At 49.9% G+C, this 16,631-nt stretch overlaps 1 protein-coding gene across 1 annotated transcript in view; it reads right to left on the bottom strand.

Moving 5' to 3' along the window:
• Ulk4 (unc-51 like kinase 4) overlaps positions 1 to 16,631 on the bottom strand; it is a 315,649-nt gene that overhangs the window by 298,550 nt on the left and 468 nt on the right. Inside the window, exons 2-8 of the mRNA XM_075964113.1 lie at positions 11,871 to 12,195; positions 8,556 to 8,655; positions 8,220 to 8,359; positions 5,321 to 5,483; positions 3,744 to 3,845; positions 2,647 to 2,730; positions 1,572 to 1,647 (exon numbers count right to left, since the gene is read on the bottom strand). Of these exons, the coding sequence (XP_075820228.1) occupies positions 1,572 to 1,647; positions 2,647 to 2,730; positions 3,744 to 3,845; positions 5,321 to 5,483; positions 8,220 to 8,359; positions 8,556 to 8,655; positions 11,871 to 12,008 (803 nt within the window). The 5' untranslated portion in view covers positions 12,009 to 12,195. The remainder of the gene's footprint in view (positions 1 to 1,571; positions 1,648 to 2,646; positions 2,731 to 3,743; positions 3,846 to 5,320; positions 5,484 to 8,219; positions 8,360 to 8,555; positions 8,656 to 11,870; positions 12,196 to 16,631) is intronic.

Genomic DNA, 16,631 nt, shown 5'->3' with positions numbered 1-16,631 from the left:
GACTCTATCAGCAATTTGAAATTTTAAAGTAAATCACTAATTATCAAAATACAGTTCTGTCCTCCGTTATCTTACTACATGAGCAAGCTTGTTTTAGCTGGTTGTGTGGTTGGGATGTGAGCTACTCCCCTGGAATCAGTGTACGCACCGTTCCCTGCCACTGGTTTTTCAGGGGTGCTGGGGAGCCTTCGGGAGGAGGGGCCCGGCTGGGAGGAAGAGGGCCAAGGGGGTTGGTGGACAGGCCTAGACATTCCATACCCTGCTCCCATTCCTTGTCCACTCTCTGCTTCCTGGCGGGGGACACAATGTGACCAGCTGCCTCACGCTCTGGCTGCTCTCCCTGCGCCACCATGAAAGCCTCTGTCCCTTCCTCAACTGCAAGCCCAAATCAAGCTTTCTTCTTTACTTGCTTTTCCAGGCGTCTATCACTGTGGCAGAGAGCATCTCTATGGAGCTGAATCCCACTACTGTCTTGTGTGTGCGCACACTGCTGCACGGAAGGGAGCCGAGCCCACGACTGTCCAAGTGTGCACTGCACGGGAGGGAGCTGAGCCCACGACTGTCCAAGTGTGCACTGCACGGGAGGGAGCTGAGCCCACGACTGTCCAAGTGTGCACTGCACGGGAGGGAGCTGAGCCCATGACTGTCCAAGTGTGCACTGTATGGGAGGGAGCTGAGCCCACGACTGTCCAAGTGTGCACTGAGCCTACGACTGTTCAAGTGTGCACTGCACGGGAGGGAGCTGAGCTCACGACTGTCCAAGTGTGCACTGCACGGGAGGAAGCTGAGCCCACGACTGTCCACGTGTGCACACTGCACAGAGCTCAGTGGAAGGACACCCCCTCCAACATCCAAAGAACAGTGAAGTGATGGAGGAAGGTCATTGGTTAAAAAAAATAAAGAAACTGCTTGGCTGGACCTCATAGGTTAGAACACAGGTGGGTGGAGTAAACAGAACAGAATGCTGGGAGGAAGAGGAAGTGAGCTCAGACTCAACAGCTCTCCTCTCGGGAGCAGACACCTCAGAGAGACGCCATGCTCCCGGCTCCTGGGCAGACACACGCGATGAAGCTCCGACCCAGGATGGATGTAGGCTAAAATCTTCCCGGTAAGCGCACCTAGCTGTGCTTCATAGAATATTAGAAATGGGCTAGTCCAGGTGCGAGAGTTAGCCTAGAAGAGGCTAGATAGAAATGGGCCAAGCAGTGTTTAAATGAATACAGTTTGTGTGTTGTTATTTCGGGCATAAGCTAGCAGGCGGCTGGGGTGTTGGGGACGCAGCCCCGCCGCTCATATTACTACAGTGAAGAGTAAGGGGAGCCTAGGGAGGACACAGAGGAGCAGGAGGTGGAGGGAGAGAGAGAAGGAAGTGCAGGTTGTATTCATCTGTGATCACAGTGCAGGAGGCTGGGGAGAAACCAACCTGAGCCAGACATTGAAACCCTCATCTCAAAAAAAAAAAAAAAAAAAGGAAGAAAGAAGGAGGAGCAGGGAGGGACTGAGGGAAGCTCTGTTGATCCCCACGTAAAGGAGAGTGGGCCTCCACTTCTCACCACACAGTGTGCCCGCACCTTTTCTGAGAATCCTTCTGCAGGAGTCCACTCAGCAGATTAACAAAATCTGAAGAAGCTTTGGGGAAGGACGAGTCTGTGAACAGATGATTTTTCTGAAATGAGAAGGCCGTGAGAGGGGCCCATGGACACCCACCTTATGTATTGTCTGTCAGCAGCATCTAAAGCCTTCAGACTGTTTAACAGATGGCACCGAACCCATGAACCACGGGACCGCCCACAAGTCACAGAGGACCACAGTGCAGAGCAGACACAGATCTTTGACCCGGATCTGCGCTGGTTGGCTGGACCTGACTCTCGGAAACACTCCTAACTCTGCCAGCTTTCCCTGTATTCCCTGTGACTCTGATCCTGGAAACCCCTCCTTTCTCTGGAAAATTTTCAGCAGGGAAATAGCGATAATGAGCACTGTAATGTGACACAGCTATCCCCATTCTGAGGACCTCATGGGTGGGCACACACTGTGGCTGGGCACTCTTTCATCGGCCATTAATACACATGGAATACAGGCACTGTAGCCACAGTCTGAGGACAAGTTCTGTGCCATGAGCCTCCAGCTGTTTGGAAGAACTTATACTCACCAATAGGAGAACTGAGAAATGCCCCATTTTTTTCCTACTGAGAAGCAACCCTAAAATAATCACACAGGGCAGGAACATGCACATGTATGCATGCACACACACACATGCACAGACACCTTTAAATCTTTACACAAACTTCTTGTGCTAATTTGTGTTTTTAAATGAGGGAAGCTGTTAGTACACCTTTCAGTATCGAAAACAGAGAGGAAGCCGGGCTGTGGTGGTGCAGGCCTTTAATCCCAACACTCGGGAGGCACAGGCAGGTGGATCTCTGTGAGTTCGAGGCCAGCCTGGTGTACAAGAGCTAGCTCCAGGACAGGCTCCAAAGCTACAGAGAAACCCTGTCTCAGAAAGAAAGAAAGAAAAACAAACGAAAACAGAGAAGGAAAACTGCTGATTTGAAGCAGCTGTCACTTATAGCTTTGATGGCTGCGATTGGTGGACACAGCCTGGGAGAAGGTGGGCTTCAGGTCAGGAGAAGATGGCTCACCTACCCTTTGGGACCGGCGGCAACGGGTCTTCAAACAGGATCTTCTCAACTAATTCTGACATGGTTTCTGAGAAGAACGGGGGTTTGCCTGAAATCAAAAGAACTTGCAGAATCATTTTTGCTGTTCACAGTAATCCTGACCTTAACTACAGGAAGTCAAAGGGAAATTTACACCATCGTAAATCTGAGATTTACATGATTTGTGGGGAAAGGCAATGCCTGGCTAGTACACCAGGTTATGTACTTCATCCTTCTCAAATGCAAAATTAACTTCCCAAGTCAATGCTCAAGTTCCCACAGGGTTAGCACCATGATCGAGGGTCTTGCCAACCCCCAACACAGCAGGATCACAGGGTTAACACCGTGACAGAGGGTTGTGTCAACCCCCAACACAGCAGAATCACAGGGTTAGCACCGTGACCGAGGGTTGTGTCAACCCCCAACACAGCAGAATCACAGGGTTAGCACCGTGACCGAGGGTCTTGCCAACCCCCAACACAGCAGAATCACAGGGTTAGCACCGTGACCGAGGGTCTTGCCAACCCCCAACACAGCAGAATCACAGGGTTAGCACTGTGCTCGAGGGTCGTGCAAACCCCCAACACAGCAGAATCACAGGGTTAGCACCGTGACCGAGGGTTGTGTCAACCCCCAACACAGCAGAATCACAGGGTTAGCACCGTGACCGAGGGTCTTGCCAACCCCCAACACAGCAGAATCACAGGGTTAGCACCGTGACCGAGGGTTGTGTCAACCCCCAACACAGCAGAATCACAGGGTTAGCACTGTGCTCGAGGGTCGTGCAAACCCCCAACACAGTGGAATCACCAGCTCACAAGCCACAGTCAGACTTTCTACTGCATTTCTCCTGTGGTCAGGCACACTTCAACGCTGCAGACAACTATGCAAGCCATGTCAGGCTGCTCAAGAGTCTCCCTGAGTCTAATGTCAAGCAATTATGTTGAAACTGTTTACACAAACATTGTCTAAAGCCAGTTTTGTGATGCCTGCTAAGTCAGACCCTTACGAACAACACACTAAACTCATAGTTTCTTCTTGGTTTTAGCATAGTTTTGATTTTATAATGAACCAAACACAAACCTGAGAACATTTCATAAAGCACACAGCCCAAAGACCAGAGGTCACTGGTGACGGAAAAGTCAGTTCCCTTTATGATTTCTGGTGCCGCATATATTGGAGAGCCTGAAAACCAAAGACGAGAAAGAAGGGCTCAGTTAGCCATCCGGATTACTTCCTGCACAGAGAACCACTGAGATGGAAAGACACAGGGAATGTAGCACGCACCATTAGGGTAGAACTGCTGAGAGCCGGTGAGATGACCTGAGTTCAGTCCCCCAGACCCACACAACAGAAGAGAACAGACTCCTTCAAGGTGCCCTCTGATCTCCATTTACTGTGGCACAAACATGTCCACATATCCACCTGTGTGTGTGGTGTCTGGTGTATGTGTTTGGTGCATTTGTATGTCTGTGTGTGATGTGTGTGTGTGGTGTATGTATGTCTGTGTGGCTATGTGTGTGTATGGTGTGTGTGCCTGTGTCTTGTGTGTCTGTATGTGTGTGTCTGTGTGTCTGTGTGTGGTGTGTGTGAGTATCTGTGTGTATGTTTGTGTTTATATGTGGTGTGTATGTATATGTGGTATGTGTGTATCTGTGTGGTGGTGTGTAATGTATATGTGTGTGATATGTTATGTCTATGTGTGTGGTGTGTGTGTGTCTGTGTGTCTCTGTGTGTGTGGTGTGTGTGAGTGTCTGTGTGTGTGTCTCTGTGTGTGTGTGGTGTGTGTGTCTGTATATCTGTGTGTGTTTATATGTGGTGTGTGTGTGTGTATGTGGTATGTGTGTATCTGCGTGTGTGGTGTGTAATGTATATGTGTGTGATATGTGTGTCTATGTGTGTGGTGTGTGTGAGTGTCTGTGTGTGTGTCTCTGTGTGTGTGTGGTGTGTGTGTCTGTATATCTGTGTGTGTTTATATGTGGTATGTGTGTGTGTGGTATATATGCAGGTTCATGAGCATTGAATGCAAGAAGAAGCGAGATGTTGACTTGGCATTTGGTGAGCTCCTCAGTCACTTTTCTCATTTTTGAGGGAGGGTCCCTCACTGAACCTGGAAGTTACTGGTTTGATCAGACTGTCTGCTCAGCCAGTCCCAGGATCCTCCTGTCTCCGCTCCCCTGGACTGGGATTACAGATGTGTGTAGCCACACCTGGCTCTTTTCACATGGATTTTCGGGGACTAAACTCAGGTCCTCCTGATTATCCAGCAAGCACTTTGCTCCTGACCTACCCCAGCCACAAGCACAGTAACCCTGATGTTGCTGGCACCATCTCACCGTAAAACCCTCCTGCTAAGAACATGCCCTGGAAGACTGGCCTGGACTGCAAAGATCAGCCCTCGACAGGGCTGAGCCTACACTGGGGTGTGCCAGGCACGTTCTGAGAGCTGACTGACCCGGCCCTGCTCTGGCGGGTGTGACAAGATGCCCACATTGTCCAAGACCTCACCACTGACACCGAGCCAAGGATGAAGCCACTGCCTCTGTCCAGAATTCCCTGCTGTGTTTCTCAACACATGTGTGAGTGGTGAAGTGGAAAGCCCACGCTGTCTCCTGAGCACGTGGCTGCGGTTATGACACCTGTGTGCCCGGCCCTCTCACCTCTGACTCGGTTTCTCATGCTTTTCCTCAGTGTGTTTTCCACACTGTCGCCGCCTCCTTCTTCTGCCGCCACCAAGGCAAAGAACTCCTCCAGACTCTCTCCTTCCACCTTGGCCAGGCAGAAATTGCTGAACTTCAGTGTTCCAGGCCCTTCCAAGAGTATCTAGGAAGTGGGGAAAACATCAGGGTCTTCAGAGACAGCTTTTGAGGGACCACTCCTGACAGCGTCCAGGGCATTGCAGCCTTCTTGCCTTGTCGTGGCTCAGAAAAATGCTGACATGCTATGCTTTCAAAATGATCCTGAGAGGGCTGAAGAGATGGCTCCGCGGTTAAGAGCACTGGCTGCTCTTCCAATGGTCCTGAGTTCAATTCCCAGCAACCATATGGTGGCTCACAACCATCTGTAATGAGATTTGGCGCCCTCTTCTGGCGTGCGGGCATACATGGAGGCAGAATGTTGTATACATAACAAATAAATCTTTAAAAAAAAATGATCCTGAGAGCTGTGGCTTAAATAAAACTGAGCACTGCCCCCCAAGAAAACCCAGCCAACATGGCATTCTAGTAACAGTAGAATCAAAGCTGACACTGTCCACTCGCAGACACCAGAGAGTCACCAGGGAGCCTTGGGCTATGGGAAAGTTAAGAACAGACAGGTGGCTTCTTAAAGATGGCCGGTACTCTGTACCCTCTTGCTCTAGGCCCACAAAGTCAGACAGCTGTGAATCAGAGTAACTGGGAGGGGTTTTCTGCTATGCACAGGTGAGGTAAGGCAACCACACACCATTTGATGTGCAAGCCTGGTGCATTGTGGGATGTGGGTATTGGACAGGGCTCAAGGCCAATCCCCAAGAACACACAAAGTGAGTGAGGGTCTGGAGACCCACCTGCCTGTGTCATTTGCTCAAGAAAGGACATGTAGCATGGGATTTTAAGCTGAGGGACCACATCTAGAGCGGGCCTACAGACTTGGGCTCGGGTCACCTCCTACCCACTGCCTGACCCTAGGGGTATGGCAGCCCCTGGAATTCTGTTTCTCATGCATAAGCAGAGAAGGCAGGGCTCTGCTTTTTCAGCTCTGGGGGACTCATGGAAGACTCACAGATAAAGAGCTGGAACTGACTAGAGTTGGCCACTGCCCTGTGTGACCAGAAGTTGGCTGAGAATTGTTGAACCAGCCCAGGAAGCTGCATCATTTCCAGCTGCATCATTGAAAATGCTGCTGAACGACAGCAATGGGGCTGCTGACCCTCTGGTGAGAGCATTTCAAAATCGGCCCTAAGTCCCGGACACTAAAGCTCCTAAAGATGTCAGGTGGCCCACCACAGTGGCCTCTAAGTTCACCATCAGCGTCCCCAGGAGACCTGTTCAGACACAGACTGCCATCAACATGTCCTAACTCCACAGCTCCAAAGTTGTTCAAAACAGCACTCACTGGTAACACACAGGCTAAGGGTGGGCCAGTGTTTCAATAAAACTTTATTGGCATAAACAAGAACCCTGCCCAACTCTATCCAAGTCCTGGTTTTCTAGAGTAGTTCACACGACAGACCCTCCTGCGAAGTTCTGCAGTAAACACCACAGAGCTCTGAATAAACCACAGCCTCGGCCCAAAGCCCACGATCCGCACCTGCTTGCACACAGTGGGGAATAAAGATGTTTTTTAAAGTAAGTAAAAACTGTGTGAGTTTTTGGAGGGTGGTGGGGTTGTTTTAGGCTTTTTGTTTGTTTGTTTTGAGACAGGGTCACAATCTATTACCCAGGCTGTTCTGGAACTCACTACATACATCAGGTTAGCCTTGAACTTATGACAATTCTCCTGCCTCGACCCTCAAGTGCTAGGCCGGCAGGTGTGAACCATCACGCTCCGCTCTGAGTGGTATTCTTTGATGTTGTTGTTTCACTTTGTTTTGTTTTGTTTTTTGAGAGAGGGTCTCTCTGTGTAGTCCTGGCTGTTGTGGAACTCGCTCTGTAGACCAGGCTGGCCTCGAACTCATGGAGATCTGCCTGCCTCTGCCTCCCGAGTGCTGGGATTAAAGGTGTGCTCCACCACAAGAAGACAGGTGGTATTTCTTACCATGTGGGTGTTCTATAAAATTCAAACTTCAAAGTCTATGAATGACACCCACACATTTGCATATTGCCCGGCTGCTTCCTGCACTGCAATGACAGCTGAGTGGCTGCAGACCTGGGTAGGTTTGTGGATATTTCAAACAAGAACTAGTATGTGCTTTGCAAGATCTCCTTGTAAAAAAGAAGAAGACTTTTCCTTTCAGTCTCTGCTGTTTTGGTTCCCACCCTTCCCTTTTAGTTTCTTCTTCATACACAAATGGCTGACAAAGCAAAGCCACAAACCGGACAGTCAGCTTTCACTTTGCTACACAAGGGACAAGAAACACTCAGGCCAGTGATGTGTGCAGCCCCTGAGCATGCGGCTTACGCAACAGTGCTGGGTGCCCCTGACCTAACATGCTGCAAACATCACAGAGAGGAAAGCCACAGACTGAGGAGGAGACCTGGGCAAGGTCACACATGGCTTCCAGAGTCAGCTGAGCAGGCTCACTGCTCTCGAGGACAAACACATAGGTGTCTGCTCGTGGAAAACATAGCCCTATCCATGCGGTCAGGAATAGTGCACAGTCAAGGGGCCACTGTCAAACCGAGGGTGTGGCCAGAACTGGCGTAAGCGGGATTTAAGGGCTAGGAGGTACTGGGCCCATTACTCACAACACACAAAGCGAGTAGTGAAAAATCAGAGACCTCTGCAGCAAAGGAGGACTCTGTCCCCAAAGCTACGTAAATAGGCAATATACCTAGATACCATATGTTTCCTTCATTTTACTGAGAAGGCCCTTGGAACTGAGGCATGAGGCATTAGGAAGTCAAACTCAGAAGTTACCTTCCCAGGAGTAAGGTCACAAAAGAGGATGCCAAGCCTGTGGAGATGGTGCAGCCCCATGACCAGATCCGCCCCAAACTCTCTCACGACATCTTCTGGGAGGTTCTCGTCCTGAGCAATCACAGTTTCTAAAGAACCACCTATGGGAAATGAGCTTGGATCAGCCACACCGGCCATCCATCACGGCCGCCCTCGGCCCTCCATCAAGACCACCCTCGGCCATGGCCGCCCTCCACCATGGCCGCCCTCGGCCATGGCCGCCCTCCACCATGGCCGCCCTCGGCCATGGCCACCCTCGGCCATGGCCGCCCTCAGCCAGCATTCTCACGCGCCCACCTGTGCACAGCTCCACCACCATCCAGAGATGATTGCTGGTCTCGTACCATTCATGGAAAGTCACAATGTTCTTGTGTTTGATTTCGTGGGTGAGACGGACCTATAGAAACACACAGTGTTCACTCGGCATCTAGGTGGAAAAGCAGACCAAGAATGGGGTTTATCTGCAGCCATCAGAGGTGCTGCCTCTCGAGGGCGGCCACAGGGACAGGCTAATCATCACAAGCGTGCCAGTGGAAACTGCAAAGAACCTATTTACAGTAAGTGGGTAAAAGTAACAGCAAAATAGCCAGGGCTGCAGGAGGGCCAGTTCCGTGATGCTGTAACGACGTTAGGTCCCAATACGTCCAGTGGAGTTTGAAAACATCATCATCTGAAGACAAACTTAGCGTGTTTACCTCACCCACAAACCGGGCTCAGCCCCACCAGCCCTAAGCACACTCAGGCTTGACGTCTACTTTACAATAAATTGCATCATAGCTCACATACACACATGGGTGTTCTGTAGACATGATGGAACGAGAAAAGAAGCAAAGTCTAAAATGTGCCCCGGACATCCCCTCCTGCCCATGACTGCACGGCCGATGAGAGCTGTGGATCTCACCTCTGCCTGGCCATTCACCTGCCTCAGCTCTCTGCGCTCACCACCTGTCTACACAGCCTATCCCTCCAGTGCTGCTCTGAGTTGCTGCCACTGGCTCCTGGTGGCCGACCTGACATCCACTTCACCTATGTTCATAGTAGGAGAAGCCGTGGATGGCCCAAGGCAACCCCGTGCCTAGCCGGGAAACATTTCTTCCTCGCCTCCGACAGACAGCAGCAGTATGTTACTAAAAATCACTGGCCCAGGCGGGCTGTGGTAGCGCACACCTTTATTTCCAGCACTCAGGAGGGAGAATCAGGTGGAGCTCTGTGAGTTCAAGGCCAGCCTGGACTACAGAGCGAGTCCCAGGACAGTCAGGGCTGTTCACCACTGGCTGAGATTTCCTAGGAAACTTCCAGAGGATTTTATTCAGGATGTCAATCCCAAGCAGACCCCTCCCCCACCCCTAGCAAACTGCCAGGGCAGGCGACGGTGAAGGACCACGTTATTTCAAGTTTCCACCCTAGCCTCAGATGCTCACCCAGAGACCACCCCTCCCTCTGGTCCTTCCTTACACAGCAGGCTGCACGAGCAGGAGCTACCTTCTCCTCCCATCTTGAACACCCCAGCTCCAAAGCTGGTCTCCACTGAAGCCTTGCCTTGAAGGCCACTGGTCTCCTCTCCACCCCAAGTCTTTACGCCATCAGCTGCACAGCTGAGTTCTCTCTTCGCCCTACATTTCTTTCCCTGACACCCCAGGCCCGGCTGTCACAGTCATCGGTTCTAGAAGCTGTCTCCACCACCACTAGGCAGGCACTGCGGTGCCTCAGCTGTACCAATGTGCAAAGTGAATCTTCTCCCAGCAAGTCAGTTAAGAGAAGCAGGGTGGAGCCTAGAATACAGTTCCAAAAAACCCAGGGGCTGTAGTCGGTGGCCTCAGAAAGAGGGGGGAAGCCACTCAGAGTGTGGTTAGCCCGCTGCCTCTCCACGCTCCTCGCGCTGGGTGCTGTCTTCTGCTCCCCCAGCTGGGTCTACATCCATCCCTTTATATGCTCTTCACGTTGTCATGAGGAACCCAGACCCCCTCCACCTTCCCTCACTTCCCTCCTAGCATCGATAAGTACAGTGATGTTTAGCTTTACATCTCTGTTCCAAATGTGCTTCTAGACTGGACTAAAACCCCCAGTCTTCCTTACAACCCACTGTATAGATAATGGGCTTCCGGAAATAAATGTCGGCCCTGCCCTTTTCTTGGGCTTTGTTCCCCTCTCAGTAACCAGCTTCTGGCCAAATGCCCAACAAAATCATTGCTTCTCTTCCAATTCTTATGTCCTATTAATATCCAAAACATTAGCTCTGCTTCACAAAGGGACCTAGGCTCTCTGTTTACACAACACTAAAACCCACGAGATAATCTGGATTGTGAGGAGGGAGTGTCTGCAGGCAGGGGGAAAGGGCCTGGGAGGCTGTGCACAGGCTTCTAGAATACTGACTGCCTTCGTTACCTGATTGGATACTACCGAGCAAAACCAAGAGCCATGGGCTGTGAATTGCCTGTTCTGTCACCAGGGCAGAGAACCAGGAACTAAGAGTGTAATCTGTGCTCTGTTACACACCCAGCAATCTGGGAAGCCCGAGCGGGTATTACCAAGCCCTTTCTTGTCCTTCTGGTCAGGTGGTCTCACCTTCTGGCCTCTTCCCCCCACATCCTGTGTGTGCAGCAGAAGACAAAGCACAGCCAGCAGGTCTGTGTTCCTTCTCAGTCTCCGTTTTGGATGGTGTCCAGGTTTACAGTTAACGCAGAACAACGGGTGGGCAGAGTAAGCAGATTCCTTCCCCCAGAATGAAGTCTAACTGTGTTCCTATAATGGGGAATACACACTGGGCCAGCAAAAGGGCTCAGTGGGCAAAGGTGCTTGCCACCAAACCTGAAGACAGGAGTTCAATCCCTGGACCCACAACCCAAAAGTTTGTCTCTGACCTTGGCAGGAATGCTGTCTATGAAAGGGGGTTGCATGCTGGAGTGTGTGAATGGAGGACAGAGGAGTTAGTCATGTCCTTCCACCTCGGAGGTCCCAGGGACGGAGCTCAGGTTCATCACCTACACATCTTGCCAGCCCTCAGATACCAACTCTTAAAATAAATGTATATTACATATCTCTTTGCACCAGAACCAAAAGAGCTGGCAACAGCCTACACTCGCTCATCCCTCAAGACTGATGGCACCAGACAGAGATGGGGCCCTCATTCCAGTATGAAAACGTTGGATGTGGATACAGCATGCCCAGTAGCTTCTGCAATCTATCTATCTACCTACCTACCCACCCACCCACTCACCCATCCATCCATCCATTCATCTATCAAGCCACCTACCTACCTACCTACCTGCCTGCCTACCCATCCATCCATCCATCCATCCATCCATCCATCCATCCATCCATCTATCTAGCTACCTACCTACCTACCTACGTATATACCTACCTATCCATTCATCCATCCATTTATCTATCTATCCATCTACCTACCTACCTGAGTGCTAGGGACGGGATCGAGGGCCTCACACATGGTAGGCAAGCATCCTACACCATCCCTTATTATTTGAGACTACACAGCCCAGTCTGGCCTTGACCTCTTAACCCTCTTTGCCACCTCCAGACTATCGGGAATGCACGCTCGCTCACGTCACCTGGGATTCTGGTGCCGCCAGGCAGGTAGACACACCCAGGACCTACCCAGTTGGTTATTTCGGGCCGTTTGCACTTTTCAGTACAAAGAATGGCCACGAAATTGATTGTCCCCTTTCGACGTCCCTTATACACAACGGTCTTGCTTCCTCTGCCAATCTCCTCATACAGGATGAAGTTTTCCATGTCTGGGTAGGTTTCTCAGCTATGGCAATGCAGCATCTCTAGCTCCCGGAAGGTTAACAGAAGTGATGGTGACAAACACAAGCACCAGAGTCGGCCAAGGAACACGGAAACGTTGCCGCCAATTCAGACGTCACCGCCAGTGCGGGAGGAAAGTCGCTGTGATTTGGGTTGTCTGACTGTTTTGTTCCTAAAAAAAAAAAAAGAAAAAGAAAAAACCCAAAATGTATTTATTTTTGTATTTTTGTTTTAGGTGTAGGGCGTTTTGCCTGCATTTGTGTGTATGTCACATGCGTTCTTGCTGTCCTATGAGGTCCAAGGGGGGCATCAGATCCCTGTAACTCAAGTTACAGATGATTGGGAACCACTGAGTTAGCTCTTGGAATCACAACCAGGTCCTCCGGAAGAGCAGTCAGTGTTCTCAACCACTGAACCAGATCTCCGGTTTCTCCCCGACCCCTTTTTATTTTCCAGACAGGGTCTCCTATGCAGCCCTGTGTCTCAGGGTTGCTATTGCTATGGGGAAACACCATTGCTGCAGAGTATCTGTTTAACTATTTTCCAGACAGGGTCTCCATGCAGCCCTGTGTCTCAGGGTTGCTATTGCTATGGGGAAACACCATTGCTGCAGAGTATCTGTTTAACTATTTTCCAGACAGGGTCTCCATGCAGCCCTGTGTCTCAGGGTTGCTATTGCTATGGGGAAACACCATTGCTGCAGAGTATCTGCTTAACTATTTTCCAGACAGGGTCTCCATGCAGCCCTGTGTCTCAGGGTTGCTATTGCTATGGGGAAACACCATTGCTGCAGAGTATCTGCTTAACTATTTTCCAGACAGGGTCTCCATGCAGCCCTGTGTCTCAGGGTTGCTATTGCTATGGGGAAACACCATTGCTGCAGAGTATCTGTTTAACTATTTTCCAGACAGGGTCTCCTATGCAGCCCTGTGTCTCAGGGTTGCTATTGCTATGGGGAAACACCATTGCTGCAGAGTATCTGCTTAACTATTTTCCAGACAGGGTCTCCTATGCAGCCCTGTGTCTCAGGGTTGCTATTGCTATGGGGAAACACCATTGCTGCAGAGTATCTGTTTAACTGTGCAAAGACGTGTTGCTGTTTTACTTTGCCTGCCTAAGGCACCTAATTGATCTAATAAAAAGCTGAATGGCCAATAGCAAGGGAGGAAGTACAGATGGGACTTCCAGGAAGGGAGAGTAAGCAGGAGGAGGAATTTAGGCTGGGGGAACTTTAGAGTCTGGGGAATGCCTACAATTGAATGCCCAGGGACACCTACAATTGCCTGTCTACAGCCTGATCTTATGGACGCAGTTTCTCAATAAAGGTTCCTTCATCTCCCGCGACTCTAGTCAGTGTTAAGTTGACATAAAACTAGCCAGCACAAGTATGGATCCTTATTTTTCATCCTGTACAAGGTCAACCCTAAAACAGATCAAATACATTACTATATGAGCTGAAGCAGCAGCCGCTGCCAAAGTGCAGGGAGAGCCTTCTACAGGACAAGCAGAGGGAAGGACGTCTGGAAAGAACTCGAGCTCAGGCTGGAGAGATGGCTCAGAGGTTAAGAGCACTGGCTGCTCTTCCAGAGGTCCTGAGTTCAATTCCCAGCAACCACATGATGGCTCACAACCATCTGTAATGAGATCTGGTGCCCTCTTCTGGCGTGCGGGCATACATGGAGGCAGAATGCTGTATACAAAATAAATAAATAAATCTTTAAAAAAAAAAAAAAAGAACTCAAGCTTGGGTAGAACCACGTGAACTAACAAATGACGGCAGCTGAAAACCTTCCTCGTGAAAAGCATCCCGTCAGAGTGAAGGCAGCTTACCAGGACGGCCTTTGCTACCAATACGTATCATATGAGATCAACAGAGAGTTCACAGAAGAAGAAAGACAGATGGCTGATAAACAGACGGAAAGTGTTCAGCACCATCAGCCATCAGGGAAATGCAAATTCAAACAACATTGAGATTCATTCCAGTCTGAAGAGCTGCCACCAGGGAACTTGGTAAGGGAGGAGATTGCAAAGAGGAAGTCTTTTTTTTTTTAATTTTTTTTTTTTTTTTTGGTTTTTCGAGACAGGGTTTCTCTGTGGTTTTGGAGCCTGTCCTGGAACTAGCTCTTGTAGACCAGGCTGGTCTCGAACTCACAGAGATCCACCTGCCTCTGCCTCCCAAGTGCTGGGATTAAAGGCGTGTGCCACAACCGCCCGGCGCAAAGAGGAAGTCTTGAGCAGAAAATGTCAGGCAAGAAAAAAACGTTCTGGTTTGGGGGGGGTGCACACCTTTAACCCCAGCACTCAAGAGGCAGAGGCAGGTGGATCTCTGCATTCCAGGCCAGCCTGGTCTACAAAGCAAGTTCCAGGACAGCCAGGGCTACACAGAGAAATACTGTCTCGAAAAACAAAACAGAAGGAGAAGGGGAAGAAGGAGAGGGGGGAGAAGAAGAAGAGAGAAGGGAGAAAGGAAAGAGGGGGAGGGGGAGGAGGAGAGGAAGAAAAGAAACAGAGAAGTAGTTAGTTAGTTAGTTAGTTAGTTAGTTAGTTAGTTAGTTCTTGTCTATAAAGTGTTGGGCAAAGAATCACTGATAGGCAGGCAAGGTTTAAGCTCTTGTTTTTCACAGAAAACCAGTGTAGTCAAAGGACATCATTATGGAGGATTCTCAAAAAACAGACAGATCCACCTATGGAACAGCCATTTTACTCCTATGAGAACATATACACATGCACATGCAAGAACACATACATGCACGCACACTAAGGAGGCTCGGGAAGCACACACAGGGTACTCTGCATCTCTGTTTACCGCAGCCCTGCTATCAATAACCAAAATGTAGAATCAACCTAGACGCCCATGGATGGATGAATGGATGAAGAAAATGTGTTCTACTTAGCAGTAAGGAAGAATGAAATGACATCATCCTCAGAAAGATGAATTGTATTCGCAGAGCCAGGGAGACCAACACCTGCATGCTTTCTCTCTTGGGTGGAATCTAGCTGTGAACATATACAGCCTTGTATATAACCTATATTTTTTTAAAGATTTATTTATTTATTATGTATACAACATTCCTTCCATATATGTTTACATGCCAGAAGAGGGCACCAGATCTCATTATAGATGGTTGTGAGCCACCATGTGGTTGCTGGGAATTGAACTCAGGACCTTTAGAAGAGCAGGCAATGCTCTTAACCTCTGAGCCATCTCTCCAGCTCCTATAACCTATATTTAAACAAATACTATGTATAGGACATGGGAGTAGATGGGCACAATAGGGAAGAAAGAGTGGCCGAGGGCAAGGAGAGGTGGGGGCAAAGGGTAGTGAGAGGCACGAAAGACACGATAACTCATACTCTCTCATACGCAGAAACCAGATTTCACTGTCAATGCTGTGAAGGCACAAGGGGCCCCATGAGGAGGAGAAGGAGGAGGAAGAGGATAAGCAGGAGAGGGTAGTGAGGGGCAAATGTAGGAAAACACAATGATATATGGACAGGAAATGTCATGATGAAGCCCACCACACTGCACTATCACTTAAAATAGAATTTAAAAAAATACCACGGGGGGCTGAGAAGATGGCTGAACTGGTAAGTGCTTTTTGTGCAAGTTTGGGGGCTTAAGTTCAAATCCTCACACACACGCATAGAAACACAGAGTGAATGCTGGAGCGAGTAATCTCAGCGTTGTTGGGGCAGAGACAGAAGGATCTGAGAGCTTACTGGCAGGCTAGTCCAGTCTCAACAGCCAGTTTCTGGTTAGGGAGAGACCTGTCTCAAGGCAAAAGGGCAGACAGAGATGTAAGAAGACACCTGACACCCTGCTCTGCCTACACACACAGGAGCATGCACCAGTATGCTCACATGCATTCACCACACGTGTGAACATGCATGCGCATGCACACAAGTAGCCATGTCAAAACCGTATCAGTGGACTGGAGACAGGGCTCATCTGCTAAGAGTACATACTGCTCCTGCAGATGACCTGAGTTCTGTGCCCAGTTCCCACACTGGGTGGCTCACAACTGCCTGGAACTCCAGTTCCAAGGGATCCAATACCAATTTCTGGCTTCCACAGACACTCAGCATACACATGTGCACATACATACATACATGATAGATAGACGGACCTGACAAGCCTCTGAGTTTGGAGCTCTTTAACTTTATTCTGCTGACCCAACTGACCCTTCCGGAGACTAAAAGCTGCAGGCAGGGCAGGCAAAGCTCAGCAAGTGCTCCTCACATCATTTGAGACTGATCCTGTGGGCTGGAATCCCCTTTCTTCCACCACCTGCCCGACATGCCACAGCAAGCCTGAAGCATGGAGTGAGCATTTTCCAACGCAACCACGCACATTAGGCTGGGAGCTCAGGATCACCACCACCAGAGTACACCATGGACATCAACCGAGCTGGAGGCTCACGACCATCACGACCAGCTTGGATCCCAGGCGATGAAATGCACTGGGCTGAAGGAGGCGGCGACCGAACGTCCCACCTCAGGAGCAGGCAAGCACGAGCTGAAGGAGGCGGCGACCGAACGGTCCACCTCAGGAGCAGGTAAGCATGAGCGCCCCTGCTCCCCCTATCCCTGACCCGGAGGAAGTGGTCA

Source organism: Microtus pennsylvanicus, chromosome 3 (genome assembly GCF_037038515.1).
Source record: "Microtus pennsylvanicus isolate mMicPen1 chromosome 3, mMicPen1.hap1, whole genome shotgun sequence".
Classification (NCBI taxonomy): domain Eukaryota; kingdom Metazoa; phylum Chordata; class Mammalia; order Rodentia; family Cricetidae; genus Microtus; species Microtus pennsylvanicus.
This window is presented reverse-complemented; position numbering and strand designations above follow the sequence as displayed.